Source organism: Diadema antillarum, unplaced genomic scaffold (assembly GCF_040938485.1).
Source record: "Diadema antillarum isolate AM-2024a unplaced genomic scaffold, OU_Dant_1.0 seq00001097_RagTag, whole genome shotgun sequence".
In the NCBI taxonomy this organism is placed as follows: domain Eukaryota; kingdom Metazoa; phylum Echinodermata; class Echinoidea; order Diadematoida; family Diadematidae; genus Diadema; species Diadema antillarum.
In genome coordinates this window covers 571732-589737 of record NW_027271914.1, presented here as the reverse complement: position 1 = coordinate 589737, position 18006 = coordinate 571732, and the positions used below count along the sequence as shown (strand labels likewise).

The 18006-nt window shown below is 38.6% G+C and overlaps 1 protein-coding gene across 1 annotated transcript; it reads left to right on the top strand.

Annotated features, from left to right (window-relative positions):
• On the top strand, window positions 1-9842 carry LOC139743578 (elongin-C). Its single transcript, XM_071654058.1, has 4 exons — window positions 1-64; window positions 6252-6456; window positions 7744-7792; window positions 9305-9842. The coding sequence occupies exons 2-4, from the start codon at window positions 6294-6296 to the stop codon at window positions 9444-9446; spliced, it is 354 nt and encodes a 117-aa protein (XP_071510159.1). The 5' UTR covers window positions 1-64; window positions 6252-6293; the 3' UTR covers window positions 9447-9842.
• Window positions 9843-18006: the final 8164 nt, after the last annotated feature.

The following is an 18006-nucleotide window of genomic DNA, read 5'->3' as shown; positions in this document are numbered from 1 at the left end:
TTGTTTCGTTGACGTCTTGACGCTACAATCGATCGTTGTGGTGTGGCCAGCAACGAAGGAGTCGGTGAGTAACAACGGTTGTATATTTTGCCTAAATCCTTTCTGTATCACGATGGACATGTTAAATATTCATTTCTATGTAATGACTGCAGTCAGAGATGCGAATGTTTACATCTAGATGATTATTGGTATAGTTTTGGCCAAGATCGCCGGTTTTAACTACACCGGATCGTGATGAAATTTTCTGCCTCAAAATAGAATGTAGGCCTGTGCTGCAGTGTACAATTGTATACATGTTGTACACGGCCTGTGACACACGGCCACTCACGAGCTCACCATTCATTCGTTCGTTCGTAGCTCAACAAATTCACCTTTCTTGCAACATGCATGGACCATCGTCCACGGTTTGGGGGTAGTAAAGTACGTGAATTAAATGGCAAATCAATCCTCATTGTCACCGTGATTACTCTAACATTGGCACAACATAACTTCAAAATGCGATAGTAAATTATTTACGTACATTGTACAATTAAAACTAGGGGAAAACTAACAACAGTCTAAACAGAGCGAGGGGTCCATTTAAAATTCTAACCTTAGTCTAATACACACCAATCTAACAATGAAGATTTTCTAGATTCTTTGTAGCTATGTATGTGTGTAGCTTAAATGTTAACTGATGAGTTGGTTCTAATATACTTCTACTGGATAGAGTATGCATAGAATATTTTTTCGGCATGCATTATGTTAGAGTTAGTGCAGTATCCGAAGCCAGGCATGGGCAAAATTGTGAAATCGGCCCCACCGCAGTGCGCATGCATCCGTGCGTATGTTAGCAAGCAAGGACAGGTTGGGCTTAGGGTTAGGTTTTTAGGGTAAGTTTAAGGTTTAGGGTTAGTTTAACTATGTACTGTACACAAGTGTAAGTCGCGACACGGCTGTAGCTGTACCGACTAGCGACTTGCGGTAAAGTAATCTTTAAATTCTTGGGCGCCGACACTATTCTGAATTTACTAGAGTTTCTACACCATATTTGTTACTCAGACTATGTAAAATGAAAACTTTATCTATTTAGCTTCCATCTTTAGCTATTGATATTGACATACAAATCACAACTTGCTGAAAATGAAGCCTTTTTTAATTGTATATATGCCACAGAAATCACAGAAATGATTCGAAATGTCGGCGCAGCACTGCAAAATGCTGGGCAAAGGGGGTGCTGTCGACCGTGCGGGCATACAAACTCTACCAGCACAATTTGCATCGTTCAAAGCTGGGAAAGATTTTTTTTTAATCGCCCACCGATGATCACAGCATTCCGGGTTAAGATTGGACTTTTTGCTCAGTGTATGTTGAGTGAGGGCTCACTATGGACTGATATACCATGCTCATAGTCCAAGCATTTCAATTCATGTGAGTGATTCGTAAAATTTGTGATAAGAATGTAGAAATTTTCAACAGTTTTGTTGTTGTGTGGCCGTGTTCGAGGGTCTTTAGTAGATTGGTGTATCACAGTCCGTCTGACGCCGTCTTTGCACGGCGTCTGGTTGGGCTAGGGTTAGTTTAGGGTTGTATATATGGTTAAATTAGTTGAGGGACATTTGAAAGTCTTTCCAAAAATAATAGGGAGAACAAAGAAAGAACAAAGATAAAAACAGGAGAAAGGGAGGATGAAGTTGTGGAAATCGGCCCCACCACTGCATTGTATCAATCTCGCGTAAACGCTGTTTGGTGGGCCGCATTCACGAGTACATGTATGTATTATCCTGTGGAAGAAAGCCCCGCTGCTGTGCTTGTGTACCGCTGAACACCACACGGTGGGGCTGAATTTTCGAGTTGAAACAGGCAAGATGCCATGTAGTATTATAATACGGACACGCAGTGGTGGGGCCTATTTCACAAGTATACCTTGTCCGAAAGATCGGTCTGTATCTGTCCGTCGGGGAATGTTCCGCGGAGACTGCGTCTGGCTTCACGGATCCCGTCCGTATACAGACCGAAGTCAATGATGCCAGCTCCTGTGTGGCAGTAGCGCACAGATCAAACGTTACGATAAACCAAATTTCAGACAGCTTTTTTACATTCAAACAAGTTTGACATGACATGATACATTATGCAGCAATATTTGGGGTTAATTTCTCACATTTTGCAATCGAAATACTCACAGTAACGCAATTATAATGCAGAAATGTTATCCATATCGCAACATCGCCGTTCGCTAGCAGTAGGTCGCCATTTTGAATCTGTAAACCAATCACATGCGAGGTACTTTATTAAGTAAAAAAAACACGTAGAAACTACCTCGCATGTGATTGGCTAATAGATTCATACTGTATGTTTCTACAATTTGAACGTGACGACGCGACGGGCTGGTTGATGTGTGTTTTGCGTTGAAAATTCGACCGAAATATTGGATTATTCATTAATCTGGTGAGTGTAGTCTATTCTTGAATAGTTGATTTAACTATTCAAGCATAAATTTGCCGACCTAGGGCCGTGAATTAGACGCAATCGAGAAGGGTGAGGTACCTCACCCAATTTTCCATAGAGACAGTGGTTAAGAACATCCACACAGCAATGGGTACTACAACCTTCCGTCTGTCTACGGAGGACGGCGTTAATGGCAAAATACAAAAGAGTCCTCCGGACAGACGGATCTTTCTGTCTAAAGTATACCCAGACATGTATGCTGTTCAAGCAAAACATCCAGATATGACAGCGATAGGTCATGTGATCTGTGACTGCTACGTTCTGAAAATTTTACATGTGGTAGATCTATAGTGAATAGCGTAGCTATAAATAACATCTAATGAAAGAAATAAAGCTTGTGTCGGTTGATCATTCAATTTGAATTAATATTCAAAGGAGCAAATGCTGATGATAATGATATCCAGGCGCCAGGGAATAATATTCCTGATATCGCATCACAATTTGCTATAAATGCAGGTTACATACTGTAAGTCTGTACAGAACTTTGTTACAACTATTTTGAACTAGAATTCTCTAATTTACCATTGATCAAAACTGCCAATCACATTTGAGAAGTAAAATTATTTCCTGGCTATCCTTCCATCTTTCTTCATCTGGTTTTGCCCACATCCTTTCAACACTTTTGTCTTAGATTGAAGTATATTTTACAAAGAAAAGTAGGCTCTGTGCAATCTTAAACTTTATCACATGCACGTTGTGATCTTGTGCAGGTCAGGTGCGCAGTGCAGTAATTGCAATTTTATTAACAAGAATGATTGAGTGTGATCAACGAACATGATTGGGTCCACTAACCCCAAGGCGCCCCACTGTTGGATCGCCCTGAGTGAATGGCATGCTATTTGCCAAGTGGAATTTTTTGTTTTCTCTCATACAGTATACAAAGTGTACATGTACACTCTTCTTGTAAGTGATTGTGTAGTGATATACATGTGTACCGTAAACTGTAATTAGTGTTCCTCATATTCATTCCAGGAAGTTACATTATGTCTGTATACAGAAAATATAAGAAGGATCAGGGAGGGGGGGGGGGGATTTTTCCCACCCCCTCTAGTTGAAGCTCAGTCTTCCCAACAGTTGAGAACCACTGACTTCACAACTTATGTCAAGGAGCATAATAACATAGCATAAGTCACATAACAAAGAGAAAACTTGTACATTCAAAACAGTGTAGCTTCATGCAACATGTTCCTTTGAAGGTGTAGGTCTACACCCCTGAGAATTTCTTCTTAAAGGTTGTAGCATTCTGTCACCAGCAGTCAGGTCTCTAAACACTAGCTGTACACTGTATGTGTACGCTGCATGCAAATGAATGAGGTGATTTTACGCACCCGGGTGCAACTTGCTGTCACGCATTCGGTATTTACTAGTGCATTTCTTGTCTAAATGCAGAGTACTTTGCAACAGGCACTCACAGAGTATGTCAGTTGTATGTTAATGCAGCATTAAATCCCACCAAATTTTCTCCTTTTTACCATGGCTTAAATATTGTCGTGACACAGTACTTAAAGTTAAAAATACATTTTAGGGTTTACAAATTTGTTATTTCTTTCTCCAATACGTACTGTGCATATGTAGCAATTGCTGAGAAAACTGTACGTACTGTGGAGCTAGAGATAGTGCTCGCTGCTTTTCGTGTGTGACCAAATAGAGCTAGCGCTGAGCACTGGCACAGCATTGTGAACAGATTATTGTAAAAGTTAAATAGCGCCACCACTGCTTTGATTTGTTCAAATGCATGTACTGTATATGAGATGGGGTGACTTGATCCACATGGCCAAACATTTAGTATGTTTTGCACAAGTGTATAGTGTTTATCAGGGTGAAAATACCTGTCAACTATAAAAGCAGTTGCCTGTTACAGTGTTGGGACCATTTTTAAAACCAGGTCAAGTTAGGCAATACCTTGAATTGATAAATGCAGACTCACACAAACAATTTTATGTGCAGTCACAAATGGCAAAAATCAAGGCTTCTTTATCATTTGGACTTCCGCAATTTGTTGATCAAGACGAGGACAGCTTATTGGAGGTTTCCTGCATTTTCATAGCAAAACGTGACGAGTCTAGGATGATCTAGAGCAATCAAGTGGTAGATTTATATTGAGACTGACCAAGTAATGAAATCAATGTGGGGAGTTTATCGGGAGGTCTTACGATTAACGCTACGTTCGAATGTTTAATGTCAATCAGTTAATGAATTTGGATGTCAATACTTGGGTACAAAGGTGAGGGTTTCTCGAAGCCGGTCAGTGTTCAATGACCTTCTTTGAATTTCATACTATACCGCACATGCTCACTAGTGAACACAGTGACCGTGTTTATCGGGGCTCACAGCAGTCATGTCTGATGATGCAATATTTAAGTGATTTTTGCTTCAGGCTGGGACTTTGTATGGGGATGAGCTATGGATAGTGGACTTTGTATTGTAAAAGTTTGTCCCGGCCAGTGGTGCCATGTTTGGTATGAATGAAAGCAAATAATTGATTGCCCCAACACATGCTGTCTTGCATGACATGCCTCGGGAAGCACCTGAAAATGAGTCACTGTGACCTAAGGCCCTGTCGCACTACATTGGGTAGAGCTACAGTTTATAGCATACGTGCAACATTTCTAAAAAATTTATGTAAGCTGGTGTGTGTTGTCATTAGTGACACATCCTGTTTTTTGTTCGATTCATTGCACAGGTAGCACCACTTTAAGGATTAAGCGCTTGAATAGACCCTGTACTTCAGAGCCTCTTTTCTCAGTTTACATTTTTCCAGAGTGTGTGCTTTCTTTCAAACATGTTTCAAATGTTTAGATACATAGGTTAGGAAAGTCCATTTGAATTCACATTTTAATGCTTAGAGTCTGCTCTTTCAGAATATGCACTTACTTTGTAACTAAAAATCCATGTCTTCCGACTTTTTAATTTGTTTTTGTGCAGGGTCACATATAATATGCTACTTTTTGAAGTGAGACGATGTCATAGCCACTTTCAGTGAATTGACAAAGTTCTGTGCATTTGTAGAACACACAAGTATGGTGGTTGAATAGCATCGATGACTTTTGATGCAGTAGAGACAGTTTTTTTTTTTAGATACAGATCATGTATGATATGTGAAATCATACTGGTAGTAGCACACAAAGAATATTATGGAAGAGAACATACATCAAAGAGAGAGAGGGAAAAAAAATCCCTTACCCTGAAAAAAAAAAATTCTAAGACAAAAAAAGAAGTAATAATGATTGCCTTCTTGTACAGTACTGTACGCATAGTACAGTACAAACTAACTATGTGTATTTCTTCAAATGATTTAAAAGCTACACTTGTATACAGTGTTTTCCAAAGACAAGTTATAATGGCACATTTCTGATGCTCATTTCAAGTGAAATTTCTCCAAAACTTTTGTTGAAACAAACATCTCCAACTGTATAATTGTGCAAACAGATACAACAGGTACCGTAGTCTTTCTTTATCCAGGGTAGCCTGTTCACAGGACATTCTATTGCCATTGTTCTACCAGAGTCTCCTGTAATTATTATTCCCTTTGCGTTGCCAGGCACCCATTTATACACCTGGGGCGAGAGTTCACATGGTGGATAGAAACATCTTGTTCAAGACGTAGACACTAGAGGGGATTTGAACTCCGGACCTCCGATTGAAAGACGGGAGTCTTGTCCACTATGCCACAGTGCCCCCCCCCCCCCCCACAACAACAGATGTGCATTAATTCTCAATTATTAATAGGGATATCACTTGATGTTCTTTTGTTCTCCTCACAGAGAGCCCTTCCCCCCACACACAAACAGACACACTTGTCAAGCATGGCTGACAACAAGGACGGAGATGATGAGAAGGTCTACGGCGGCTGCGAGGGCCCCGATGCCATGTACGTCAAGCTGGTCTCCTCCGACGGCCATGAATTCATCGTCAAACGTGACCACGCGCTAACCTCGGGAACAATCAAGGCGATGCTGAGCGGACCCGGTAAGTGATGAAACTGCCATCAGTTTTGTATCACAAGCTATCCGAAATCTCTTGAAAGGAAAAAATGATAAGAATTGTTCTTTTTCGTATCAGTTATAAGTCCTGTTCACCATCTTGACCTATAAGCCAGATCGGGGTTAGCTCATGGGCACATCGGTACAAATGACCTTTCTTCTTTCTCAATTGATGAGGCACTCCACGAGTTTTCAAGCAAGAGAAGGTATTTCAGCTTACCCGACGTAACAATTTATGGAATTCATCAGTCATCTTCAAACAAAGAATGAACTTGCGTAGACCAGGTGACCAGCACAATGATTCGTTAATTAGCACTTTGGAAAGCATCCATTTCATTATTTTGCATTGAATGTATTAACAATCTTTTTCTATTGATATTGTCAAGTACCACTTTTGCTGTTAGGTGGATGTGCTGGCAAGCACCACTCATAATGATCACTTGAATAATCATTACGTCACAGATGCTTATCCCAGTGAAAAAAACCCCAACATGCTCTGCCGGTACAGATGACCTTTTTCTGCTCATGCTCAAATTGGAACCCCGAACTGGCTTATTGTCATCTATGGAAAGTTATCCTGCAGTGTGTACCTACATGTCATCTACAGGTGTATGCATATTCACTGTCACAGCAGAACTTACCATGCGGGCATTGGGACACAATATCATGCAAGATATGCAGAACATCCCGGAATGTTTCAGCCCGTGGGAGAGCATTACACATGGCCCCAGATCACATTATCAATTTTCATTAGGACTCACTCAATGTTAGACCGATTATTAGATATACTGTCTATTGAAACAGTGTTTAAGTACATTTAAATGACGGACCTCTGAATGCTGTAAAAGCAAAAATGTTCCTGCGTTTTAATTCGTGATGCTCAGCCGAGTAAGACAAATTTTATGTACAGTCTCAACAAATTGAGTGAGCACTTTAACCCGTTGAGGACGGTTTGATTTTGCTGCAACATGCATTTCCCATAGACACCTGCCCGAGTATACTCGGGACTCGTCCTCAACGGGTTAAGCAGCTCACTGCTGCTACAGCAGCACATGTACGGTCCAAAGTAGCTGGTCTACACTATGACAACAAATTCACTAATGCGTGGACTAGCATACAGTGAAGAAAATCTCATATAACATAACAGTTCTGTTGTTTCAAGGAAACATTTTCAGTTTTGAGTTTGGTTCCAATGTTTATTGTATTTTACATGTACATGTGTATTGATTTCAGTACCTTATACATACTTTGTATTTTCTACTTTTTCCAACAGGTCAATTTGCTGAAAATGAAACAAATGAGGTTCATTTCAAAGAGATCCCGTAAGTGTTCACAAGACAGAAAACCTGTCAATATCTAAATTCTTGCTAATCTTGCAGTGTATGGATGGTTTTGCATACTATTGTTTTGTCTTACTGAAGCTTGTTTAATTGTAAGACTTCAAGACTTTTGTTTAAGTCTTTAAAAAATGTAAAAAGCATTATAAGTTGTGAGAGCAATTTCTAAAAGTGATCATTCGTCAAAATTCAGTGCGTCAACCCCACTTTGATTTGGCTTAGTCAGTAGCGCATCTGCCCCCAGATCCAAAGGACCCAGGTTCAATTCCCGATTCTTACTGAACAACGTTGTTTGCAATTACACCGTCCCCTCTAGTAAGAGGCAAAACACTCTGTCCCTAGGGTAGGACATAAAATGGAGGTACCGTGTATGAGAGAGTCGCAACTCATGCACGTAAAAGATACCGCTTCATTCATTCATCGCAAAGAGCAGGGTACATAACCCGATGAAGTGGTCCCACCTCACATCCAACTGGACCCCATGGAAGACCAGCTGGTGTAGCCGAGTATGGGACATCCAGCCATCTTCTCAGATGGAAAAATGGAATAAACAAACAAACAAACAAAATTAGTGAGAATAAGAAGAATTATATGACAAAAGTTTATGTAGCACTGGCACATCTTATGAAAAACATGAAATAATTTGTGAAACAATCTGGTCAGTATCAATAATTATTGTAATTTGTGTCAGTAGCAGTAGAAATTGCATCGTGTACAAATGAATGAGATTTTCACACACCTCGTTGGTGTAAGACTTAGAGTTGATAAGATCATGCAGATACGACTGTATGACAAGCAGCTCCGCCTTCCTATTCTCAGCCACTTCTGTGGTTTTTGTCTTGGTGGCAGGTTAGTTGTTACTGTTAGCTTGTCCATGCCAGAGAATATTGTTTGCCGTTATAGGGGAAGTTTAGGCCAGAAAAAGTTATTCTGAAAAGAATGAATAACATTTTACAAGTATAACAGCAAATATTGGATCAAAATCATAATGTATACATACATCAAATACATGCGGAAGTTCTTGTCTACACTATATGCATTGAATGCCAGTAGCAATTCATCAGAATTTTCTGCTGCGAAAAAGGCTGTCAGCTCCAATTTGTGAAAATTTCATGCCGCAAAAATATGTTGCTGTTCAGTAATGATCGGTCAGATATATCAGAATCTAAGACTGGGGCATATATATTGCGTTAGAACAAAAAGCTGGAAAATTCAACATTTTGTGTACAAACTATAAAGCAAGTTGTTAGGGGATGACATCACCAACTCACCCATGTGCATAATGTTCATATTGACTGTTCAAAACCTGTTCTGTGAAAATTAGCAAACTTTACAATTTCGTAACTTCCTTAATTTTTATGCAACTTTGATAAACTTTTTACAAGATTTTCCCCTTTAAAATGATGCATGGCTAAGATATCTCTGTGTGATCCTCACAAATTACCAGCATTTCATCAATCCATTCCACTAATATATGTATGTGGTATGTCATTTCAGATCCCACGTCTTGTGCAAGGTGTGCATGTACTTCACCTACAAAGTGCGCTACACCAACAGCTCCACAGAGATCCCCGAGTTCCCCATCCAGCCGGAGATTGCCCTCGAACTCCTCATGGCTGCCAACTTCCTGGACTGCTAGGCAGGTCAAAGGTCAACAAGCGAGGGCGCAGAATCCTGGGGATTTTTTTCTAGGATTCTGGGAAAAGGCTTGGTTCACTGGTCGGTCAGGCACACCTAAAAGCTAACCTATGAGTGACTTACTTTATAATTGCCATCTTCTCCTAGACTAAGAGCTGAAAACCATGTTATCGTAGCCTGGGATATTAGAAAGTGGCCTATCACAGTTAGGGTGTGTCACTGAAATGGTATAACACAACGCGGAGAGTGACAGGAGGGGTAGAATACAGGAAACGCAATTATTTCTTGACCCTATCCCTCCTATTTCTCTCGCTCTCTCTTTAACTATGTTATAAAGATTTGATGATGCTGTAAAACATTTCTTTGCAAGAGATGTATGGTTCATTTTTCAGGGAAACAAAGAGTTTCTTTTTTTTTCACAGGTTGATAAAGTGTCACAGATATTTACGTGTTCCTCCTGTGGAAGCAGCACATTAAAGGCACTGTTAGATGTTTTTCATTCAAATTCTATTAGCTGCATATTCCTACCTGCCACCGGTGTGTGTGATATTTTGTAAAAAGGAGGAACGGGAAACGGATTGCTGTATTTGAAATTCATTAAAAATGCTTAAAAACAAATGAAAACTCTGTGAGTGACAAGATTTAGTATACTCAATTTCCCCCAAAGACAGTAGTATTAGAACGAACCATGTATTGAATGGTTTTTATGAGCAGGGAGATATTTGCTTATAAATATCTTAAAAGTGACGGCATAACTTTAAACATTTTTGTATTAAAGCTGGAGTGTGTTTTTCATGCATGTGTACATCATTGTACAGCTCAGTCAACAAAGTTCAACCATTTTGTTTTAGTAAATTTAGCCACTGCAGTGCTACACAGCGTCGTTAACTTTGGCGCTGATGCTAAGTTTGATTCTGAGGTTAATTTTGATCCTTGGTAGTCGAGTGTTTCGCACCCTGTGGAGCTCATACATATGCAAATTTGTATTATCAAGGCAGGTTAATGTGTTGGTCAAACGAGAAAAGCGTATTGAACATTTTTAGAATGGGAGTGATGTATCGAAGATATTATTGATTATGGCTATTGCAATTAGAGTAGAAATTGATGACCATCTTTAGCGTTTAACACTGGATTAATGAGTGTATGTGGTAGCTTGAAGTCATCAAACAGAAATGTTATTTTTCCCCTCATTTAAAAACTGAAAATTTCCATTTGGTACAGTTTTCGATGAGGGGAAAATGGACTGGCTTCTGTTGTTTGATTTTCATTACAATATCAATATCGATAATTGTAGAAATGATGTATGCATATATATATATCAAGATGATACTGAAGAGCATATCATATTTGAAACAAGGCACTTATAAGAGTTGCATTGTCCAGAGATACAACATAGCATGCTGTAGGTCTTTAAAGTATGGTAATAACCTCCAGCTAGCATCTGACTTCAGTGGAGTCAACTGAGTATTAATGAACTTGATATATTCAGGCTACCGGTACCAACCTTTGTCCTCTAACATCACGTTTCAAGTGGTCTGATGCTGGACATTGGTCAGTATTGAATGCCCATATGAATCACGTGTGAGGTTAAATGATGTAGGACACTATGGATGATGGTGGTCACAGGTCCATTGTTCTTCATTCTTGCTTTGATCCTAAAACAGTAGACTTCACACGTGACGCATGTTCTTGAGACTGTTGGGGAGTGTGAATGTTGCAAAGAGGGACAGTGTTGGGAAAAGTTTGTGTATTCGAATTATGATGTGTAAAAACATACTCCTACACTCCTGTATTGATGTTGAAGAATACAAAAAAAAATAATAATAATAATTCACGACATATTTCCCCAACAGAGCAAATATTGACTTATAGCAAATATTCTTTTGGAAGTGATGGTTTGTGAGGACATTTGTGTTGCTTTTCATAGTTTTGTATTTAAAATATATGTGTTCATCCACAGACCCAATATTGATCAACAATCGGGATTGGCTTCACAGCAGTAAATATGACACACAGGTGTAGTGTGCATGCTATATAGCATTGTCAAAATCTATGTACAGTATTATATATCAAACATCTATACAATCAATATGCTCTATTTCTAGAAAGATGTATCGTTATTCCAAATTGGTATCACATATACTGTAATTCTGCATATGGAATACTGTATTGGACAGCTCCTACACACAAGATCTTCATCCCAGTATATTATCTATGCCATAGCCGGTAAACAATAAGCCTCCATTGGTGTCTTACACTTACTCTCTATCTATGTGGTCACAACTGGAGTCACATACCACACCGTACATAGTGTAAAGATTTGATGTTGTGTAACTTCCTATGCTAATGATTGCCACTATTGATTAGCCAGATACAGCTGTAATATCCCAATGAAAGGGCAGTCTGTTGATCAAAGCCTTTAGCTATTTAAAGCCGTTCTCAAAAAGAGCTGTCGGGCATTAACGCCAAGAATATGCGAGGTCATGTTCAGTGTGCACCACTGATTAACAACTTTTTTGGAAGCAGTGGGTATTAAAGAGTAGGATGATACAGTGTATGGCTTGGCCTGACAATAGTGTGTGTGTGGAGAAGCGGATTTTGTCACTTGCTGAAACAAATAATAATGCATATTCTAATCAGCAGTTTTTGTTATCTCTTTTTTTTTTCTTTTGAAACATGTCTTGTTATTTCCTTCTTCCATTCCAATGTCATTACCACACACCAGGTTACAGCAGAACATGTGTGAGAAAATATTTCATGAAGCTAATTGCACCAAATCAAAATCTTGACTGGATAAAAATGCAATTCTAAATTTGATAAAGATGCTTATTTGTGGGTATTGGCTGAATGCTGGTTTCTCTGCGAATGATCTCGGAAACGATGCTATAACTTGAGCGACAGCTGTAGCCAGAGTGGAATGACCTCTTTTGGAGCATTTCTCAGTGAAGAGTAGATGAGGTATGATGACATTTTTTGTGACATACGTGTCAGTGGCATCAAATTCTTGAGCTGTTTTGAAATTTGTCACCTGATAGTTGACATCATGTGATCAAAAACTGACTAGTCTCATCCTCATATTACAAAAAAAAAAGAAAAGAAAAGAAGGAAAGTTAACTCTTCTTCTGAAGTAGCACAATCTGATAACAGCAAAACCTTATAAAGAGGTTGGGTAACATGATTGTCACATAGCAAGATGACTTCGCAGGTCCTATCTCTGTGTATTTCTTCTATCTTTCTTTTTTTTACCTTGGTATAGTGAGAAACCTAACATAGCATGGCAATTGTCATGGCTTACAGGTCCTCATAGCAAGGTTCCTTTGTATAAACAATTGCTTTATCAGTGCTGATGTTTGCTCACCAAATTTGCATAACGCAGACACATGACTTCCCACCTTATGAGGCAAGTTTTAAACTCATCTTTCATCCTTTGTTTTCTCGTGAATATAAAATCTGGGCAGGTCAGTGCCATGTGCATAAAACTGTGTGTTAATTTCTTCTCTGACAGGAATGACTTGAATGTGTGTAAATTATTAACCTGTGACGAAGCCTGTGTACATAAGATGGCTGGAAAAGAAATTTTTATGTGCCAAGAAATGATGCAAGCTTTACGTCATTCTTCTGTAAAATAACAAATAGCAAACAAAAGCAAAACTGTGAAAATGAGCGTTTAATTTTCCAAATGGGAGGAACTATGTTGATGAAATATGTGTAACTGTACAAGAATATTACATCTTCTCAGTTTGCGGGCATAGATTTTACACTTGTGTATTTTGTGTATTTGTATTTATACAAATGTGAGTGTCATATAGACAGTTCGTCGTTTAGCTTGTAAAAACACACATTTCTGCACTTGTATGAAGCTAATTTCTACTCAGCAAATATGTCAGCTCATATTGTGCGAAAATATGAAATGTTTTCTGTGGCACCTAGTGACGTGAAATTAATTTCCAAGAGTAAATGAAACTACTAAAATATTCGATTAGTTTTTGATAGTCACCGCTTAATAGGAAATGTTTGAAAATGAGAAAGAAAAAAAAAAGATGTTGCAGTTTTATTTTTGTAAATGATGAAACCCCCGAGGTAGAATGTTTCAGTTGTCTTATTCATTGGAAAAAATATGTACAGTGTATGTGTGCATTAAAATGAGTGTAAGGAGTACAGGTCTACCGATGGTCAAGCTAATGTAGCAAGTTCTGCCAGTCACGAGCAAACTACATTTTGCGAGGTCTCTTTAATAATGAGCAGTTAGTGTTCTGTGGAGCAAAGGAGAAGGCCCATCCATTTGGGAGTATCTCATGTAAGACTTCATTAAGTTTGTTCCCATTTTCTGTTTTTGTGTGATTTGATGCATTTTCTTTCTTTCTTTCTTTCTTTTTTACACATGACATTATGAAGATATGCCCCCTTGTATGCCTATTAAATGCACATGCTCAATTTTTTTTCTGTGTGGTGATTTGTGACATTGTTTTGTTAAGTTATTTTGTAATGCAATAATTAAAAAGAAAATGTTTCTAGACTTGTTTTCTTTTTCTCCCTTTCAAACCAGTTTGTAAATTCCTGTGTTTCATTTTGTCCGAGCTTCTTCAAGAGATTGTTGGTGGCACTTTGGTGAGAGATGGTCATCTGTGAGTCAGGCACCCAAATCCATGTGGAAAAATTTCAAGCGCAGGGAAACCCTGATATAACGAGGTCGCCAGGACCGCAGATTCTTACCTCAGTACAGTGTACATGTAAAGTGCACTCCCATTATAACGAACATGGTTACATGTACTGTATAACAAAATCTGAATACAACAAAGTAATATTCAGGGCCCCAAATTATCATCTTGATACAGGTATCTTAAAACACTTTATTTGTTTAGATTTTAAAAAATTTTGATATAATGAAAGAAAACTGCCAGTCCCGAGAACTTCATTATTTGCGGGAGTCGCCTGTACAACTGCTACGTACCTCGTAAATGTACTAAAAAAAGATACCAACTACACACTGTAATGGAAAACCATGACCAGCGGATTAAGCACATTGGCCCGAATTCACGAAGGTGGTACAATCTTTGTCCGTGGTTTAAGCCATGGACAAACGTATGGGGCACCAAGTGTCGTATGGCCTATTTCGTTACGAAATCAGTCATTTCGTCAACGAAATGTTAACATGGCCTATTTCGTTACGAAATTGGTCATTTCGTTGACAATAATATGACTGACGGATCTCGTCACGAAATAGGTCATGCGACACTTGGCGCCCCATACAAAACTACCGTAGGGTCTTTGTCCATGGTTTAAACCATGGACAAAGATAGTACCACCTTCGTGAATTCGGGCTATTAAGTGAGTTTGTTATAACAGGGTTTCCATGTAGAAGATTATGGGATTTTGTTGTTTTTGTAAATGAACCCTCTTTGTTTTCCTCCCTCAACAATACAGAAAGATATTTTAGTTTTTTATACAGTCAACCTCGCATATCAAAATCGAATACAATTCAATAATCGCCTAAGTCGAAGGTCTTGAAGTCTTCTTCTCTTTATATTTTATCGATTTTAATCCCTCGTAAGTCAAATTTTCTCTATTAAAGCAGAGACTCCAATTCTCCCGTTTTCGACGGGAGATCTCCCGCTGAATACCCATTTTTTCAAAATCTCCCGTTCTCCCGTTTGAGATTTAATTTCTCCCGCCCTGGCTCAATGTCTCCCGTTGGATCGGATTTTTTACTTATTGCTATCGTATGCTGCAAAAATAAGCCTTAGATAGCACCAGAGAGCATCTATAAACCAAGGAACTTCGCGCTTTGCGCACATAAACTTGGAGTCTCCCATTTGCTAGGGGTTTCAGGCGGGAGAATCTCCAGATCAGAAGGTGCTCCGGGTTGGAGTCTCTGTTAAAGTCAAAACTATTTCTTCAGTCCAAAATTTGGACTTCATAGATTTGACTTGGGCAATGTTGACTGTACTTTAAAATACTTTGTAGTAAAGGTACAAGTGTATACATGAGGAATGAGAGATTCAGATCATCTCCCATCGTCTTGCACCGGTGTGAGTGTCTGTGTGTGTTGGGTTTTTCAGTCTGTCTGTGAATGTATTTGCAGTTCATTGTGTATTAATGCCATCTTTTTACTCTGTGCGTGTAAATGCAGGCCAAAGTTTAAACCATTCTTCAAGCTCACCCTAGTCATGCCTTTCCTGGATTGTAAATTTACTTGTTAAAGGGATGGTGTAGTATTGGTTGAGATGGTGATTCAGCTTGAAACTTTTTGCAAGATGCCTTAATAGAAACCACTTATGAAATATCAAAGACCATAATGATTCTAAGAGGAAGTCTATTGGAAGAAAATTGGCTCTGAAATGGCTGAGATATCAAAAAACAAAACAAAGCGATCTTAACAAAACGTGGGTCCCACCTTTTATCAGAATCGCTTTGTTTTCAATATCTTGGCCATTTCAAAGCCATGAATTTTCATCAAATAACTTTGAAATCCTCTTAGAATTATATGCTCTCTCATATTCGATGAGAGGTTTCTCATTGCTGACGTATCTCACAAAAAAGCTGGAAAACTGAAGCCCCACCTCAACCAAAAGTGTACCATCCTTATTTAAGCAAGCTGTGATTAAGTCCAAAAAATGAATTTGAAAAAGAGATAATGTATGTATAGGATAAAATGTGAAAATGACTTGGTACGTGTATCACTACCTGCACTTGAAACAGCATCATATGAATTGTTTGTTTGCAAAAACCGATAAGTCCATATTTGCCAAATGGAGATATTTGCAATTAAAGGTCAGGAAAAATACAGAGAATACATGTAATAAGAAAATAGTTGCTTCTTTTGACCATAACTTCAAAAATGTACCTTTATATGTAGTGACCAATATATCATTTAAAAGGTATTATTTTGTACTTTATGACTGAGACCGTACTTCAAAATCTTCAAAAATGGACTTATCGGTTTTTGCTAACAAACTCTTCATATGTTCACTTTCATGCAAATGTTTCTGGCAATTAAGCACATAACTGTATCTATTGTTCAGCTATAAAAGGGTTACAGGTTGACGTCACAGTGGAAATATGAATAAAGATGTTTCTGGAGGATTCGGGGGGGGGGGGGTGCCTTTACAAAATGAAAGAGGGGCTTTCATGCCCACTCCCCTCCATTTTTGTTTTCTTTTGTTTTAACAAAAAATAAAGGGGGGTGCGTGCCCCCAACTGGATCTACCACTGAATTTGCAATTGTGGAGTACAGTATTGAACAGAGAAATGTATGCGTGCATGTCACATTCATGTTGGGAAGAGAGTTCAAGGGATGGTATAGTATTGGTTGATACACTGTATAAGGATTCAACTTTGAACTTTTTGCAAGATACACTGTACTTAGAAACCACTTTTATCAACTGTTAAAAAGCATACAATTCTATAAAGAGGAATTCAAACTGTGTTTGATGAAAATTGGTTTTGAAATGGCCGGGATGTTCAAAAACAAAGTAAACAAAGCGATCCTAATAAAAAGTGGATTAGGATCACTTTGTCAGTATGTATTGTTTTGGATATCTCAGCCATTTCAAAACCAATTTTCATCAAATAGAATTGACTGTCAGCTAATATGAGCATCAAAGCATACATTAAAGGGATCATATAGTTTTGGTTGAGACCTAATTTCAGGTTTCTAACATTTTTGGTGAGATAATGAGAAACCTCTTATGAAATATGAAAGATCATGTAATTCTGTGAGGAAATCAATGTTTATTTGATGAAAATTGGTTTTGAAATTGGTGAGATATCCAAAAAAGAGCGATTGTAATAAAGTGTGGGACCCACACTTTATTACGATCTCTTTGTTTTACTTTGTTTTTGAATTCCTCTTAAAAGTGTTTTCTTGGTATCTTGCAAAAAGTTAAAAGCCCAATTCTCATCTCCACCAATAATGTACCATCCCTTTAATCAGTAATGGAAAACTCCTGCTGAGATTCTTCAGCCCTGTGTGTATGTACATAGAGATCAATGATAGAGCTGTACACAGTGGCCGGAATTCACAAAGGTGCTACAATTGAAACCATGGTTTAAACCATGGACAATTTGTATGGAGCGCCAAGTGTCGCATGGCCCATTTCGGTACAAAATCAGTCATTTCGTCAACGAAATTATTATTTTGTTATCGAAATTAACATTTCATCAACGAAATGGTAATTTCGTCGACGAAATGACTGATTTCGTAACGAAATAGGCCATGCAACACTTGGTGCTCCATGGTTTTTGTCCATGGTTTAAACCATGGTTTCAATTGTACCACCTTCGTGAATTCGGGCCAATATGTTACGGAGATTTTCGAATTCATCCGAGCAGGGCCAGCCTTCCTACTCCATGGTACTGTAAAAGTGGATATTTTCGTGGTGTTGAAATTTTTGCGCATTTCGCGCAACCAGACACTAGCGCGAAAATTAAAGCACGCGAATATTTTTGCTTGCCATATGTTCCTGTGCGTGATGTCTTGATTACGCGGAATTAAAAACACACGAAACTCTTCTTACCCGGCCAAGCGCGAAAAATTACTCGCGCGAAAATATCCACTTTTA